The following is a 15,384-nucleotide window of genomic DNA, read 5'->3' as shown; positions in this document are numbered from 1 at the left end:
GTCTCCCTGCCCGGCAGGCAGGTGATGAGCGCACTGGAGGCTCTGGAGGCGGGAAGCGGGATGAGGGCAGGGACGCTCGGGGTCGCAAGCACGGAGTCGAGCCTGCGGGCGAGCGGAGAAGAGCCTGGGGTGGCTCTGCGCTCATGGGCTGGTGGCGGGACACGGCGGGGCGGCTCCCCAGCCACTCCGAGTCTCGGCGGCGGCGTTTGCAGAATTGGGCAGACATAGTCCCGGCGTCGCGGTGTGGACTGAACCCGTACGAAGGGGCCGCTTCCAGTTAACGCTTAGCGCAGGGCGCCCGCTCTCTTTTCCAGGGCCTGTCCGCTAACGGGTCCAGGAGAGCTGGTCGGACCTGGATGCCGATTTAGCTACTGCGGGCGCCGCAGCCCGAAACGGGTCCCGGCCCCGCGGGCATCGTGAGCCGTGAGGGAGCCGCCCTCTGCTCCGCGCCTTCAGGTCGAGGCCTCCGAGAGGCGAGGTCCGCGGTCCTCACCCTTCTTGATCCCGAGACCGGAGGAAACGGCGTCCGGGGACCGCGCTGGCGGAGGCGCCGTCTCTTTTGGCTCCTCCGAGGCGCCGTAGACGGACTCCGTCGCGTCCCTAGCAACCGTTAGCGCGGGCGTCTCCTCGCGGGTTCCCTGGGTCCCCTCCCACAGGCGCCGGCGGTTGGCCCCTGGGACCTGTCAATGGGCACCCGTCGCTCTGTAATTGGCTGGTGGCGCTAGAGGCGCGGACTGGCGCTCTACTTGCGCGCTGAGGAGAGCTCGGCGGGTGACTGGGCGACCTCAGGTGAGCCACCCGCGTGGGAGCACCGCCCCGCGCCCCACGTTGTCCCACTGCCCGCTCCGCGCCGCTCGGTTGGTAGCGGCTCGCTTGCCGCTCTGTGGCTGTTCGCGCCTGCCCGGGCCCGCCTCTCAGCGCTGCTCAGGGTCTCGGCCTGGGCCTGGCCCCACCCGGCGCTCGGTCCTTGCCCCCAGAGGGTCTGTGTGCACCTGTCCCACCGCTGTAAGGGACCAGGAGGAGGCTCGCGGAGCTTGACACCCAGGAGCCCCTCAGTGGACGTGTGTGCGGAGAGCCGTGAGCTGTGAGCTTCATCTATGCTGTGAGCCTCATCCATGCTGCCCGCCGTCCCCACTGCACACCTGGGCTTTGTCTTTAACTTCCTCGCAAGCGTTTCTTTTCCTAGACAAGGACCGTGGCCTTGCGGTGCGGTCTGATGCCTTCTGTCCCCTTACCTTCTACATCTGGCAAAGTAAACCTATGTCGATTCTGTGTCTTACTTTCTCTTGCGAGTTCCCCTGTGTGTGTTCCTGCCGTTGCTTTAAGACCTTATAAGTTCTTGCGTGAATGACGGTGACTTCCCCCTTCCCCATGTTGGTCAGATTACCACCAAGCAGGCCTTGAAAGTCAGTCTTTGGGGTAAGAGCCATACTGCGTGCGGCAACAAGAGGCCCTGGGAGTCAGCCCAGCTTCTTCAGACCCGTCTTTACGGGTGGACCCCTCCCCAGGGGCCCTGTAGGACTCACTGCAGTTCTTCCTGAAAGGTTCCTTCACTCTGCTTTGCCGGCTCAACTCTGCTGGTGCCCCCTCCAGGACGCCTGTGCTGGCCTCTCAAGTCTGAGAGGTGCCCTTGGCTCCTACCCTCCATCACAGCAGCGTCACCCTGGATACTCTGGAGGGGGCCTGGATGTGAGAAACAGACCGCCTCAGGATGGGCCCCACACCTGACATCCAGAGGAAGGCAGGTGTTAGGGGAGGGTCATCCTGTGGCTCAAAATGACATCCTGCCATTTTCAGCTCTGCCCGCGAGCGTGTTAGCCTCATGCTGTACTGCTCTGCTTGCACAGCAGTGGTGGGAGCAGTTGGAACCAGCTGTCTCCTAGCGTTTGTTCTTCTGGGAGAAAGTTACTTGCTTCTAGACGTTCACCTGTAAGAGCAAGGAGTACTTTTCCAGAAGCTCCCTGCAAACCTCTCCTTCTGTTTGATTGGGGGTGGAGAGCGTCACTCACACCTTCTGGAATCAAGATCAGCACCAGGAGCAGGGTTAATTTGAGGCACCATCAGGTGCTGTCTGCATCCAGCTTCCCATGGCTTCTGCTCAGAGGGGATACAAAACAGAACAATCATACACCTCCCCCCTCCTCTTAAAAACCAGCCCACCTATTCTAAAACCCTTGGCCTGGATTTGCAGGCATTTCTGATTAGAGTTTGAGTCAAAATTGAATGGGTGAAAAAGGAAGTGATCTAAGGATGTGTGAAGCCAGGCTCTGTGCTCTCAGGGGCCAACCTGGGTCTGTGGCCTGGATGTGCTGTGTGAGGCTGAACTGGCCCCACAGACTACACTCAGTACAGAAGGTGCAAAGGGAGAAGGGATGGTTTTTTCTGTGGCCACTTCTTGGTTTATTAACTTTTGATATTTTTTACTCCCTCAGTTCAGTTCAGTCACTCAGTCGAGTCTGACTCTGCGACCCCATGGACTGCAGCACGCCAGGCCTCCCTGTCCATCATCAACTCCTGGAGTTTACTCAAACTCATGTCCATTGAGTCGGTGATGCCATCCAACCATCTCATCCTCTGTCATCCCCTTCTCCTCCCGCCTTCAATCTTTCCCAGCATCAGGGTCTTTTCCATTGAGTCAGGTCTTCGCATCAGAAGTATAAAACACTCTGTGCCCTCTCCCCTCCCTTCATTTCCTTCTCTCCTCTCCCCGGTTTTTGTCGTTTTGACAAAGTAAGCTTTTGTAACATTTACAGTGTATTCTGAAGAGTTTTATTACTGTCTTTTACAGTGTAAAGTTCTATAACATTTAATGTCTGAAGTCATAATCAAGTCTGCTGGACTTTGTCTACATGCTGGTTGTAGAAGCGGAAAACTAAAATATGATCATGTCATTGTTGTTATAGAAATAATTAGAACATTGAGATGCTGAAAGAAGGAAATCTCAACCTTTGACATTTAAATGTTGCTCCTTGAAGGAGAGCAGCATCTTCTAATAGTTTATTGTTTCACTTCTTTCTTGCTATTTCTTTCTATTCATTATTTCACTTCTTTCTACTCATTATTTGGTTCATGGTCAGCTATTACTGTTTAGGATCCCATGAGGTATGTAAACAGGTACATGTAAAATATCTCAATTTTTCAGTGTATACTAGTTGATTGATTCGCAATATCAGTCACAAATCAAAAGAGTAAAGTGGGCATGTTTAAGCCCACCACCCGAATTAGGATGTGGAAGACCCTGTGCCCTCATTCCCTCCCTCACTGCAGCTCAGAGGACCCTCAAAAGACACCTCCGGCCTGACGTTTGGGTTTGTCATGTAAGTGTGTATCCCTAAACTATGTGGATGAGGGGATGTTACACAGAAGGAATCCTATTGAGGATAGTCTTCGGTAACTTGGTTTTTTTCACTTTTATTACTAAGACTTATCCGTGTGTGTACAGAATTTGTTTTCAGTCTATAATTCACAGCACGAATGTACCAGGATTTTAAGTCTATTTTCTAATTGAGGAATGCTTAGGTTTTTATTTTTTTCTTTTGCCATTATGAACCATACTGCCCTGAACATTCTTGAGTGTGACTTGCTATCCATGTGCAACGATTGGATAGGATGTATCCAATCTAGGATGTAAATCTGAGGGTGGAAAGTACTGTCAGAGAAGGTGAACATTGGACTTGGATTTTTTTTCTGAAGAGATTATATTTGTTAGTGTTCTCATTGATTCACATCTTTTTTTTTTTTCACATCTTTTATCAACATTTGGTATTAAGAGTTTTTAGAACTCTTAACTTTTGCTGATTTCAGTTCAGTTGCTCAGTTGTGTCTGAACTCTCTGCGACCCCATGGACTGCAGCATACCAGGCTTTTCTGTCCACCAACTCCTGGAGCCTACTTAAACTCATGTCCATCTAGTCGTTGATGCCATCCAGCCGTCTCATCCTCTGTCTTCTCCTTCTCCTCCTGCCTTCAATATTTCCCAGCATCAGGGTCTTTTCCAATGAGTCAGTTCTTCACATCAGGTGGCCAAAGTATTGGAGTTTCAGCTTCAGCATCAGTCCTTCCAATGAATATTCAGGACTGATTTCCTTTAGGATGGACTGGTTGGATTTCCTTGCAGTCCAAGGGACTCTCAAGAGTCTTCTCCAACACCACAGTTCAAAAGCATCAATTCTTTGGTGCTCAGTTTTCTTTATAGTCCAACTCTCACATCCATATGTGACTACTGGAAAAACCATAGCTTTGACTAGATGGACATTTGTTGGCAAAGTAATGTCTCTGCTTTTTAATATGTTGTCTAGGTTGGTCATAACTTTTCTTCCAAGGAGCAAGCGTCTTTTAATTTCATGGCTGCAGTCACTATCTGCAGTGATTTTGGAGCCTAAGAAAATAGTCTGTCACTGTTTCCACTGTTTCCCCATCTATTTGCCATGAAGTGATGGGACCGGATGCCATGATCTTAGTTTTCTGAATGTCGAGCTTTAAGCCCACTCTTTCTCACTCCTCTTTCACTTTCATCAAGAGGCTCTTTAGTTCTTTGCTTTCTGCGATTAGGGTGGTGTCATCTGCACATCTGAGGTTATTGGTATTTCTCCCAGCAATCTTGATTCCAGCTTTTGCTTCATCCAGCCCAGCATTTCTTATGATGTACTCTGTATATAAGTTAAATAAGCAGGGTGACAATGTACAGCCTTGATGTACTCCTTTCCCGATTTGGAATCAGTCTGTTGTTCCATGTCTGGTTCTAACTGTTGCTTCTTGACCTGCATACAGATTTCTCAGGAGGCAGGTCAAGTGGTCTGGTATTCCCATCTCTTTCAGAATTTTCCACAGTTTGTTGTGATCCACAGAGTCAATAAAGCAGAAGTAGATGTTTTTCTGGAACTCTCACTTTTTTGATGATCCAACGGATGTTGGCAATTTGATCTCTGGTTCCTCTGCCTTTTCCAAATCCAGCTTGAACATCTGGAAGTTCACGGTTCATGTACTGTTGAAGCCTGGCTTGGAGAATTTTGAGCATTACTTTACTAGCGTGTGAGATGAGTGCAATTGTGTGGTAGTTTGAGCATTCTTTGGCATTGCCTTTCTTTGGGATTGGAATGAAAACTGACCTTTTCTAGTCCTGTGGCCACTGCTGAGTTTTCCAAATTTGCTGATTTAATAGGTGGAAAGTTGTCATGGTTATGCAAATGTCATGATTAAGCTTCTTGTCATAGGTTTACAGGATATTCTCTTGTGAAATTTTTTTTCCTTTTGCCTATTTTTCTTTTCTTATTCCTTTTTTAAAGTTGAAATATAGTTGACTTACAGTACTGGTTTCAGGTATTTATCATGTGGATTTGACACGTACGTTAGGAAACCGTCTGCACAGGGAGTCTAGTAACTGCCTGTCACCTCACACAGTTGTTTCTGTGTTGTCGTGTGCTCCCTGGACCTAGAGGTCTGCCCCTTTCTGCTGCTGTTTCTCCAGTAAGTGCTCTGCTCTCCCCCTCTCTGCTCTTGCTGCAACCTCTCTAACTGGAATGGTGCCCTGCTTGATGTTGTCCTGGAGGTCCTTGAAGCTATTCTCGTTTTCCTTAGTTCTTTTTTTCTCTTGTTCAGCTTGGGTGGTTTCTGTTCTACTACTCAGCCTTCCAGATCCTTGGTCTATTCCTCTCTCATCTGATCTACTTGATTCCTTCGAGTGTATTTTTCATCTTTTGTATTCTCCGGCTCTGATCGGTTCCTTTACATATTTCTCACTCTCAGTAGACGTTCTCACTGTGTCTGTCCCTCTGCCCTCCTGAATCCTGTGAGCATCTTTATGGTCGTGGTCTTGGACTCTTTGGGGCTTCCCTGGTGGCTCAGATGGTAAAGAATCTGCCTGTAATGCAGGAGACCCAGGTTTGATCCCTGGGTCAGGAAGATCCCCTGGAGAAGGGAATGGCAACCCACTCCAGTATTCTTGCCTGGAGAATTCCATGGACAGAGGAGCCTGGGGCTACAGTCCATGGGGTCACAAAGAGTTGGACACAACTGAGTAACACTTTGGACTCTTTTTATCAGGTGGATTGTATGTGTGTTTGGTTACTCATGCCTGACTCTTTGCGACCCCATGGACTGCAGTCCACCAGTCTCCTCTGTCCATGGGATTCTCTAGGCAGGAATACTGGAGCAGGTTGCCATTTCCTCCTCCTGGGGATCTTCCTGGTCTGGGGATCGAACCCAGGTCTCCTGCACTGGCAGGTGGATTCTTTACCACTGAGCCACCTGGGTGGATTATTCATCTCCGTTTTGTTAAGTTCTTTCTCTGAGGTTTTCTGTTGTTCTTTCATTTAGAACATATTCTTCCATCTCTTCATCTTGCTGACCTTTATTTCTTCATACTAGGTAGGTTAGTTATGTCTGCCAGCCTTGGAGAAGTGGCTTTGTGTGAACAATGTCCTGTGGGGCCCAACAGCATGCCCCGCCCTGGCAGCAGGACCCGAGGCGGCAGGGCTGCCTCCTGTGTGGGTGGCGTGCACCTTTCTTTTGCGCTGGGGCTGGCTGCTGTGGTGTGCTGGTGTGTAGGACTGGCTGCAGCCCAGCTGCCTGGGAGGCCTCGCCTCGCGGCGTTGTTGTGGGCACACTGGTGAGCTGGGCAGAAGCCTGGCGCTACTGGGCTAGCGGGAGGGTTCCAGGATCATGCCCACCAGCCCTGGTGTCAGCCCTGGGATCAAGATCACAGCCCTGGGATGCAGCCAGCATCTCTGTCCCCAGGTGAAGCCCTGCTGCCGCCTGCCTCTCCGGGAGGCTCTCTGAGACCCACAGACGGTCTGGCCAAGCCTCTCTGGGAGCATGGCCTCTGTGCGGAAGTTGAGAGTGCATGAGAGTCTGTGTACAACCTCTGAGAGCAGGGTCTCTGTTTCCTGTAACCCTGGCTGCCAGCTCTTGGTTCTGCATGCCCAGACGGTAACGCAGAAGTGGGGTGCAGGCTCTAGGCGCATAGCGCCCTGGCCCTGGAGGCCCCTGGCTGGGCCCCCCGCCCATGGGTCTGTACTGTAGCGTGCTTCCTGGCTCCGCTGGGGTTCCTCCTCTTCCCTTCTCTCTTTCCCACCCCTTTCTCTTTGCTCTGACTGTCCTCGCATCGTAGGTTCTGACCCTGGACGGCTGTTTGGGACTGAGCTGAAGAATGAACTAGCTAAGCTGCCTTTGTCCTTGCCTGGCAGACGGTCATTTTCCTTTGTGTTCCGGTGGACAGTGGTCCCGCTGGCTCGCTAGCTCCTCATGGAGGACGGGGGTTCAACGGCCTCTGCAGAGGACAACTGGGGCCCGGGCGGGAGCCCCCTGCTGCCGGTGCCCCCGGAGGGCCCCGCCGCGCCCGCTGCCTTGGAGCCCGGCAAGTCCTGGTCCTCAGCCCACAGACACGCGAGCAGGAGGCCCGGGCTGTCGAAGCTCTGCCAGAGCCGCATGCTGCTGTCAGGTAAGCAGCCTCTCCCCGCCGGCCAGCGGCCTGTGCGGGACGGGGCCATGCCGGCCTCCTCACTCGGTGACTCTGCTCTGACGGGAGGGGGGAGGCCTGTGTTTTTGCCTCATTGGTCCTGCAGTGACTCCTGAGCAGATGAGACACTCTACTTCCTCATCCAGGCGGGGCTGGGATCGGCCTGCAGTGCAGGGTCAGGCTTCTTACGTGGTGTGTGAGGTGGCTGGCCAGGTGGGTGGGCTGCCTGGAGCCCGAGGGAGTTTTGTTCACTGGGCTCAGCACATGCTGACTGTGCGCGCCCAGGCTCCTGCTCTCCTTCAGATGCAGGCGGCTTAGATGGGCCCGCATGCGGCCAGCCTCCCCAAGGCCTGCAGGGCCCAGATACCAGCTGAGGGGGAGGGCGCCACTCTGCCAGGGCAGGTCCTTGTTGGAGGGGCCCCCTGGGGGGCAGCAGGTGGGAATTGGCTGGAGCTGGAGGAGCAGGCTGGGGGGAGGGAGGTGGGGAAAGCAGAGGGGGACCTGAAGGGCTGGGTGAGAACGGCCCGCTGCCGGGAGTGGACTTTCTGGAGTGATGGTGAACGACCCTGCGGCTGGGGGGCCCGGAAGGGCAGTGGGACAGTGGGGAGCTTGGTGTTCGTGCTGCTGTGTGCGGGTCTCGGCAGGCCCCGGCGGGTGTTGGAATATACGGCCAAGTGCTTGTTAACGCTGTAGTCACCTCGTCCTTGGGCCCTCTTGCAGGAGCTCGAGGCAGGGGCCGTGTGGGCTCTAATGCATCCCTTTGCTTTCCAGAGGAGAGGTGGAGCTCCTACTGCCTGTCATCACTGGCTGCCCAAAACATCTGCACGAGCAAGTTGCACTGCTCGGCCACGCCGGGGCAGACGGACCTCGCGGGGTCCCTGGGCAGCACGTCCTGCTGCTCCCTGCTGCGGGGCTTGTCCTTGGGGTGGTCCCCGCCGCTGCTCCCGGCCCCTGTGTGCAACCCCAACAAGGCCGTGTTCACCGTGGACGCCAAGACCACAGAGGTGCGTGCTGCAGGGTGTGACCCAGCCGTGCGCCTGGGGTCTGCGGCCTCAGCTTACTGCCTCAGACAGGCACCTGAGCGTGTCAGTGCAGCTAGGAGAGCGGTCGGGTCTACCTCTGCAGCAGCGAGAGCGATGACTTTGGAGACCTCAGTATGAATCTGTCTGGGCAAATCAGGTCCTCCCATCGATGCAGAGATGCAGGGGGTAGTGCGTCATGTAATCTTATTTGCCGAGCGTGGAGAGCCAGGATTTAAAGCAAATGCGTTAGCGGGATCGTGTTTGTGTGCACAGAGCTGAGGCTATTAGGTGGCTGGGCATGGGGCTGGTCCCCGCCCCTGCGCCCGTCTTGGTGGGGGAAGCCGGCGTGGTGCCAGTCTCCTTACTGCACTGCTGGCAGTTGTTTCTGTTTCTCTGGGGTGGAGGGGCTGCGGTGGCTCTGCTGAGAGTTGCCGACAGCGGGGCGGAGAGCGCGGCCTGCACCGCCTTCTGCTCGGCTGCTCCGGGGGCGGAGGAGCTGCTGCTGACACGGGGCCTCCTCTCTGTGACTGCAGATCCTGGTGGCCAACGACAGAGCGTGCCGGCTCCTGGGCTACAGCAGCCACGACCTCATTGGCCAGAAGCTCACGCAGCTCTTCCTGAAGCCGGACCCCGACGTGGTGCAGGCCCTTAGCGAGGAGCATGTGGAGGCCAACGGGCATGCCGCCGTCGCTTTCGGCACCGTGGTGAGTGCAGGCCTCTGGCCTGCTGGCGTTCACGGTTGGCCGTCCCGCCCTTGGCCCTGGCGTAGAGGGCGGCTGTGGGCGAGGCCACATCAGAGTGGAGACGCTGCGCTTTCCTGGTGCTCCTTGATGAGGGAGGAGGCTGGACCTGCACTGGCAAGCCTGCAGGACCCACGCCAGGTTCCGGGGAGCTGGCAATTCTGTCATCTCCCATCTCCATCTCCATGCCTACCTGTCTGGTGGTGTTGGGGGCTGGCATGGCTACAAGGATTCTCTGGAGCTTTGGGCTCCCCCAAGGGTGTATCCAGGCTGGACACTGACAGGCTGACTTGCGTGTTAAATGCTGAGCCCTGAGCCTCAGGCCTTGAAACAAGTTAGATAGGATCACGTACACCCAGAAAATTACCCGTCCACGGGACTACCACCTAGAAGGAAAAGCAAACACTGAACATGTGTGAGTGTCTTTCCTTTAAGAAATCTGGCCACCACGTTTCCCTTGCTTTATACTCCGCCGTGAAGCGGAGTATGAGAACAGCTACTCTTCTGATAGATCACTCACTCAGAGACCATATGGTTGAGTGTCGGAAGCCTTGTTTGCGCTTTGATTAATTTCTATACGGGAGGCGGGTGAGCAGTGGGCAGGCACGCCCGCGGGCCGGGCTTGGGCCGCTCTGAGCTCCTCTGTGACCCAGGTGGACGTTGTGAGCCGCAGCGGGGAGAGAATCCCAGTGTCTGTGTGGATGAAGAGGGTGAAGCAGGAGAGCAGCCTCTGCTGCGTGGTCGTGCTGGAGCCCGTGGAGCGGGTCTCGGCCTGGGTGGCGTTCCGGAGCGACGTGAGTCACGTTCGGGTTCCCAGCTGTGCATTGCCTTACTCCTTGGGCCCCCCCCCCCGCCCCCGCCCAGGCATGTCAGCACATGGTGTCCCCCGGGGCCTTGGGGCAGGAAGAGGGCCTGGGGCCTGGAGGATGTGCCTGGCTGCCTTCCTGGTAGCTGTGCTTGGGCAGGGCATCCGACCTCCCTGGCCTCTGTTACCCCACCTATGCTGTTGGGATATGAGCTCGGCCCCCCACAGGATGATCTTAACACTTGGATAAAGTCATACGTGTGCCCCCTGGGTGGTGGCTGACACGCAGGCTGCACTTAAGTCTGGCTTGGGTATGCCGGTTGTGTGTGTGGTTTGTGAGCCTCCAGTGTGAGCCGGGCTTCTGTGGGTGCCTGGGGGAACAGGCGTTTGGGAACATCTGGCAGGGCTGGGAGACAGCGTTCTGAGGGCGGCTCCCTTTGCCCCTGCACTTCCGAGGCTGGGGCGGGGGCCTCACCAGAGCCTTGCCTTTGGCTGGAAGGTACGGAGGTTCAGTGAGGTTTGAAGCCAAGTGCAGGGAACTTGGATCACGAGGCTCAACACCGGCTTTTCCTCCTAGGGCACCGTGACGTCCTGTGATGGGCTCTTCGCACACCTGCACGGCTTTGCGTCGGGGGAGGAGGTGGTTGGGCAGCACATCACAGACCTCATCCCTTCCCTGCAGCTCCCCTCTCCTGGCGAGCACGTCCCCATGGTAGGTCCTCAGGGCAGGGCCCTGGCCACTGGCGCTGCCTGGCCGAAGCTGGGCCCTGTGGCTGCTGGAGTCTCTCTGTCTAGTGTCAGTTGAGTTCTTAGACCCAGCTCCATGACCTGACAGCAGGAATGTCTGCACTGCAGTCTTGACCGAGGCTCAGAGCCTCTGCGGTGCCCCGACTGGCCACCCCTGCCCCTGGTCCCCTTCCTGGAGCTCCTGTTGGGGCCTCTTTATTGAGAGGTCTGGGGACTGCGAGGAGGAGGAGTGACTGGCGGGCGTCGTCTCCCGCCGAAGTCAGGACTGCGGGTCAGGTGGTGGCGGTCGCTCGGCAGCTCTAGGGGGCAGTGGGGGTTTGGGCTGAGGGTTCTCTTCTCAGCTGGCCCCCCCAGTTCCCAGGGGCCCTGTTTCACATCTAGTGTGCAGCCTTCACACAGTGGTTGCACTGCCAGGATTCACCTGATGTCACAATCAGCCACTTGCAGGGTCAGATGGTCAGGGGTGGTCAAGCTGGGGTAAGGTTGGCTTTGCTGCTGCAGGAAATAGACCCTTCCAGGACGTCGGGGGCTCTCCCTGGCTCTCCTCTGCCTTCAGGCTGAGAGCCAGGGCCTTCCGGGCGGTGGAGTGCTAGTTTCAGTCCCTCCAGCTCGACGGGAAGCCCCTCCTCCCTCACCTTGCTCTCTTTATGCCCCTTATTCTGTCCTGAGACAGCGGACCTCCTGAAGCCCAAAGCTGTGGGGCTCGGTTGGTGCAACCACTGTAGGGGACTGTTCGGCAGCCTCTTATGCTTAACTCTGGCTTGCTGGCATAAGTCCTTTTGGACTTGCTCAGTCGCTTCAGTTGTGTCCTAATCTTTGACATTCTATGGACTGTAGCTGCCAGGCTGCTCTGTCCATGGGATTCTCCAGGCAAGAGTACTGGAGTGGGTTGCCAGGTGTTCCTCCAGGGGATCTTTCCGACCCAGGGATCGAACCCACGTCTCTTTTGTCTCCTGCATTGGCAGGTGGATTCTTTACCATTAGCGCCACCTGGGAAGCCCTTGCTTAGCTCTGAACATAAGCACACTTCTGCCCCACCCCAGGCACGCATCCAGAGGAGGTGTGTGTGCCAGGAGGCATGTGTTTGTGTCTGCCAGGAGGCACACGCACACGTGTGTGTGTACCAAAAGACATGTAGGCATACTCCCAGCAGCTCCACGCTGGATCCACCTGTCACCTCTGCAGCAAAAGTGGCTGTGCCCTTCTTTCCTCGGGGCTCACTGGGGCCTGGGGTCTTCCCAGGGGGAGTCTGGGGTCTTGAGTTCCGCCCCCTGTCAGGGTACAGGGCTGGTGCAGGGAGCTTCCCCATGTTCGGGCCTTGGGCCTCTGCAGATCTTGCAGGGGAACCCTTAAAAAGGAGGCAGGCACACTGGGTGAGGGGTAGACATGGGCCTGGGGACCGGCCGTCTTGAGAGCAGAAAGGAGCTGACCTGGAAAGCCTGTTAGATGTTGCTCTTGTGGGACTTGCTTGGGAGAGCGGACAGGTTCTGAGTGTTTAAAGCAGAGAAATTTGATGGAGGACTTGGTGGTGTGGATGATGGGGGGCCGTGGAGGCAGAGCGGAGATGGACAGACTACCCGGAGGCCAGCAGTCTGGGGAGCCCCTGCCCCCCGGCTGCAGGGCAGGTGCTGGGGGCCTGGTGGTCCAGGTGGGGAGCACAGGGACTCGCTTCCTGCAGGCTTGGGGGAAGGGCCAGGCCGGTCCTGGCGCGTGGCTTGATGGCGCTGTGTGCACTGTGTTTGGGCTCTTCTGGAGTGGGGAGCAGTTGTGCTGGCTTGGGTCCCGGCCGTGGCTCTTGGTCAGGTCTCTGCCTTCCCTAGGGTGGGGGGGGGGCGGTGGGGAGATGAGGCAGGAAGAGCAGGGTGGAGGGTGGGTGTCTCGGGGGTGCCCGCCGAGCAGCAGAACCTCACAGCTTGGGCCACCGGAGGTGCCGCGGTGGGCGCAGTGGTGTGTCTTTCTTCCAGAATCTCAAGATTCAGAGGTCCGTCGGAAGAGCCAGGGATGGCGCCACCTTCCCCCTGAGCCTGAAGCTGAAGTCCCAGCCCGGCAGCGAGGAGGCTGCAGACGGCGAGGTGTCCCCTGGCGGGGGCTACTCAGCATCCATCTGGGTGTTCTCCACCATCAGTGGGCTCATCACACTCCTGCCCGATGGGACCATCTACGGCATCAACCACAGCTTTGCCCTGATGCTGTTTGGTTACGGAAAGGCTGAGCTCCTGGGCAAGGTGGGCTGGGGGTTCGGGCGTGACCCCCACAGGCCTGTGCACCGTGCCTGCTGCTGCAGTGGCCGGCTTCCCTGGGAACTTGGGCCCAGAGACCGGGACCTCTGCCTTGGCCCCACGCCCCGCCTGTGCCCGTTTGTCTGGGCCTCGGCAGAGCCATTGCGTGTCAGGTGCCCCTCAGGAGAGGGAAGGGGCTCTGCCCGAAAGCCTGTCCCACACGAGGTCTGGTCTGAGTTCCTGCAGGGTGGTGTCACAGCCTCCACACCTCCTCCAGCCATCCGGGGGCCACAGTGGGTCGGCTCAGAGGAGGCGTCTCTGTAACCTCTTTCTTGGACTGGGCTGGGCTCTGCGGGCAGGCAAGCCTCTTAGGCCGCCTGAGAGGGGCCCTCCCTCCTGGTCTCCGCGGTCCTCCAGGGCTTCTGGGGAGGGGCGTGGGCGCCCACTTGGTTGAGGGAGTGGTTCATGCTGGAGGGAGAGACTGCTATGTGGTGCGTCACTCGGCATCTGAGCAGCCCCCTGTCCCTGGCCCCATGCCTGGCTGGCCCGGCTCTTGAGGTGGGTGCTGGCCTGGGCTCCGCACACCTTCCGCTGAGTACCTTGATGCCCACAGGCAGCCATCACCTCTTGCCACCCTCACTGGGGCCAGCACTGCACACCCACCAGCCAGCCAGAGCTTTAACTAGAGCCTCAAAAGAGGTCCTGCCTTGTTTTCTAATAGAAATACTAGTTTGAATTAAGTGAAACAGTTCAATTGAAGTTAACGATCACACAGTTGGAGTAATTTCTGGACAAGGGCTTCCCGCAGGAACGTAGGGGCACCGAGTCCTTGCAGGGAGTACGTGAAAGCAGTTAGGGTTTGCTAAGGGAAAGAGAAACTAGTTGTGATTTCCATGGTGGGTGTCGGGTGCTCGGACCTGCCGAGAGGAGCTTGACCCGGGGTTTTTCCGGACCTTGTCCAGGCCTGCTCACATCCTTTTCACACTCTGCCCGGGTGGGGCCTCGCCGAGTTCTAAAGCACCCTTTGTTTTCTAGAATATCACCTTCCTGATTCCTGGTTTCTACCACCACATGGACCTTGCCTATGACAGCACCTTACCTCTGCGGGACCTGGCCAGCTGCCTGGACGCTGGCAGCCAGAGTGGGCCTGGGGTCAGCACGGGGGACGAGCCTGCTGGCACAGCCCAGGGTGAGGCCAGCCCCCTCCTCCTCCCGGGCCACCCCCTCCACGGGAAAGGGGCTGCAGCTGGGGGCGAGCGTGGGCATGATGGGGGACGGTGGTGGCGTGGGGACCCTGTACTGTGGATTTGGTGTTCTTCTCTGTGTCTTGTGAGCCTTCCACATTCCAGGGGATGGGACGCGTGTGTGGGGCTCACAGCTGTGCTGGTGGTGTTCTTCTCTGTGTCTTGGGGGCCTTCCACGTTCCAGGGATGGGACACTTTAGTGGGACTCACAGCTGTGTTTGCACAGAGCGCAGGACGGGAGATGCCCAAGTAAGTCACGTGTGCCTGCGTCTGGCGCCATAGCTAGTTGGCAGTCTTGCTGTGCGAGTAAGTGATGTAGCTTTATGTAAGTAGCTGAACGTGGGCTGATGTCAGATCCATCCCTGAGTCAGCAGTCTCGTAGAATTTGTTTAGTTTTGTCTATTTCCAGTGTTTTTTCTTTTTTTCCCTCTAATTTACTTATTTAGTTTTAGCTGTATAGGGTCAGAAACATTGTGCAGGCGTTTCTCTAGTTGTGGAGAGTGGAGGCTCCTCTCCAGTCGAGGTGCGAGGGCTTCTCACTGCAGTGACTTCTGTTGGGGAGCACCGGCTCTAGGGTACGCAGGCTCCAGTAGCTGAGGCTCGTGACTCCTGGCTGCGGCTCGCAGGATCTAGAGCACAGGCTCAGGAGTGGTGGCTCCCGGGCCTCACTGCCACACAGCACGTGGGCTCATCCCAGACCAGGGGCTGAATGTGTGTCTCTTGCACTGGCAGATGGATTCTTTACACTGAGCCACCAGGGAAGCCTTCCAGTGCTTTTAACTTAACATTTAGATGACTCCAATAAAAGCCCTGAGTCCACACTGTGACACTGTAGCACCATGTGAGGGGTGCAGTGTGGGGCTCCCGCTGCACTGACCGCTGGTTGTTCTCTGGAGGTGGAGCCTGGGGAAGAAAGGCCCAGCGGAGGATCCAGCAGCCTCTGGGGGGCTCAATTACCCTCCAGGAGGCTTAATGGGGGAGCCCTGGTGTCGCCTCGGGGGCCCACCAAGGTCTGTGCCCACGAGTGCCGTCACCTGAGGGCGAGTCTGGGGAAAGACCTGGACTTGGAGGAAACACCAGTGGATTTAGTACAGTAACTTAGGGGAAATGTGACTGTGTGGTGCCTGACAGGACGTGAGTGCTCGCTGTCA

At 56.5% G+C, this 15,384-nt stretch overlaps 1 protein-coding gene across 7 annotated transcripts in view; it reads left to right on the top strand.

Moving 5' to 3' along the window:
- The first annotated feature begins 115 nt into the window (after nt 1–115).
- The window catches only part of PASK (PAS domain containing serine/threonine kinase), a 35,839-nt gene continuing 20,570 nt past the window's right edge, over nt 116–15,384 (top strand). For 2 of the 7 annotated variants that reach the window (XM_070463659.1, XM_070463654.1), the window contains exons 1-7: nt 862–7,438; nt 8,228–8,460; nt 9,012–9,182; nt 9,872–10,012; nt 10,601–10,735; nt 12,735–12,995; nt 14,025–14,178. In XM_070463659.1, coding sequence (XP_070319760.1) covers nt 7,243–7,438; nt 8,228–8,460; nt 9,012–9,182; nt 9,872–10,012; nt 10,601–10,735; nt 12,735–12,995; nt 14,025–14,178 — 1,291 coding nt within the window. In that variant the 5' untranslated portion in view covers nt 862–7,242. Of the gene's footprint in view, nt 790–860; nt 7,439–8,227; nt 8,461–9,011; nt 9,183–9,871; nt 10,013–10,600; nt 10,736–12,734; nt 12,996–14,024; nt 14,179–15,384 lie in introns of those variants that run through there. The other 5 variants (XM_070463658.1, XM_070463656.1, XM_070463655.1 and 2 more) reach the window with 5 other exon arrangements.

The sequence above is a fragment of the Odocoileus virginianus genome, unplaced genomic scaffold, assembly GCF_023699985.2.
Source record: "Odocoileus virginianus isolate 20LAN1187 ecotype Illinois unplaced genomic scaffold, Ovbor_1.2 Unplaced_Contig_5, whole genome shotgun sequence".
In the NCBI taxonomy this organism is placed as follows: Eukaryota; Metazoa; Chordata; class Mammalia; order Artiodactyla; family Cervidae; genus Odocoileus; species Odocoileus virginianus.
This window is presented reverse-complemented; position numbering and strand designations above follow the sequence as displayed.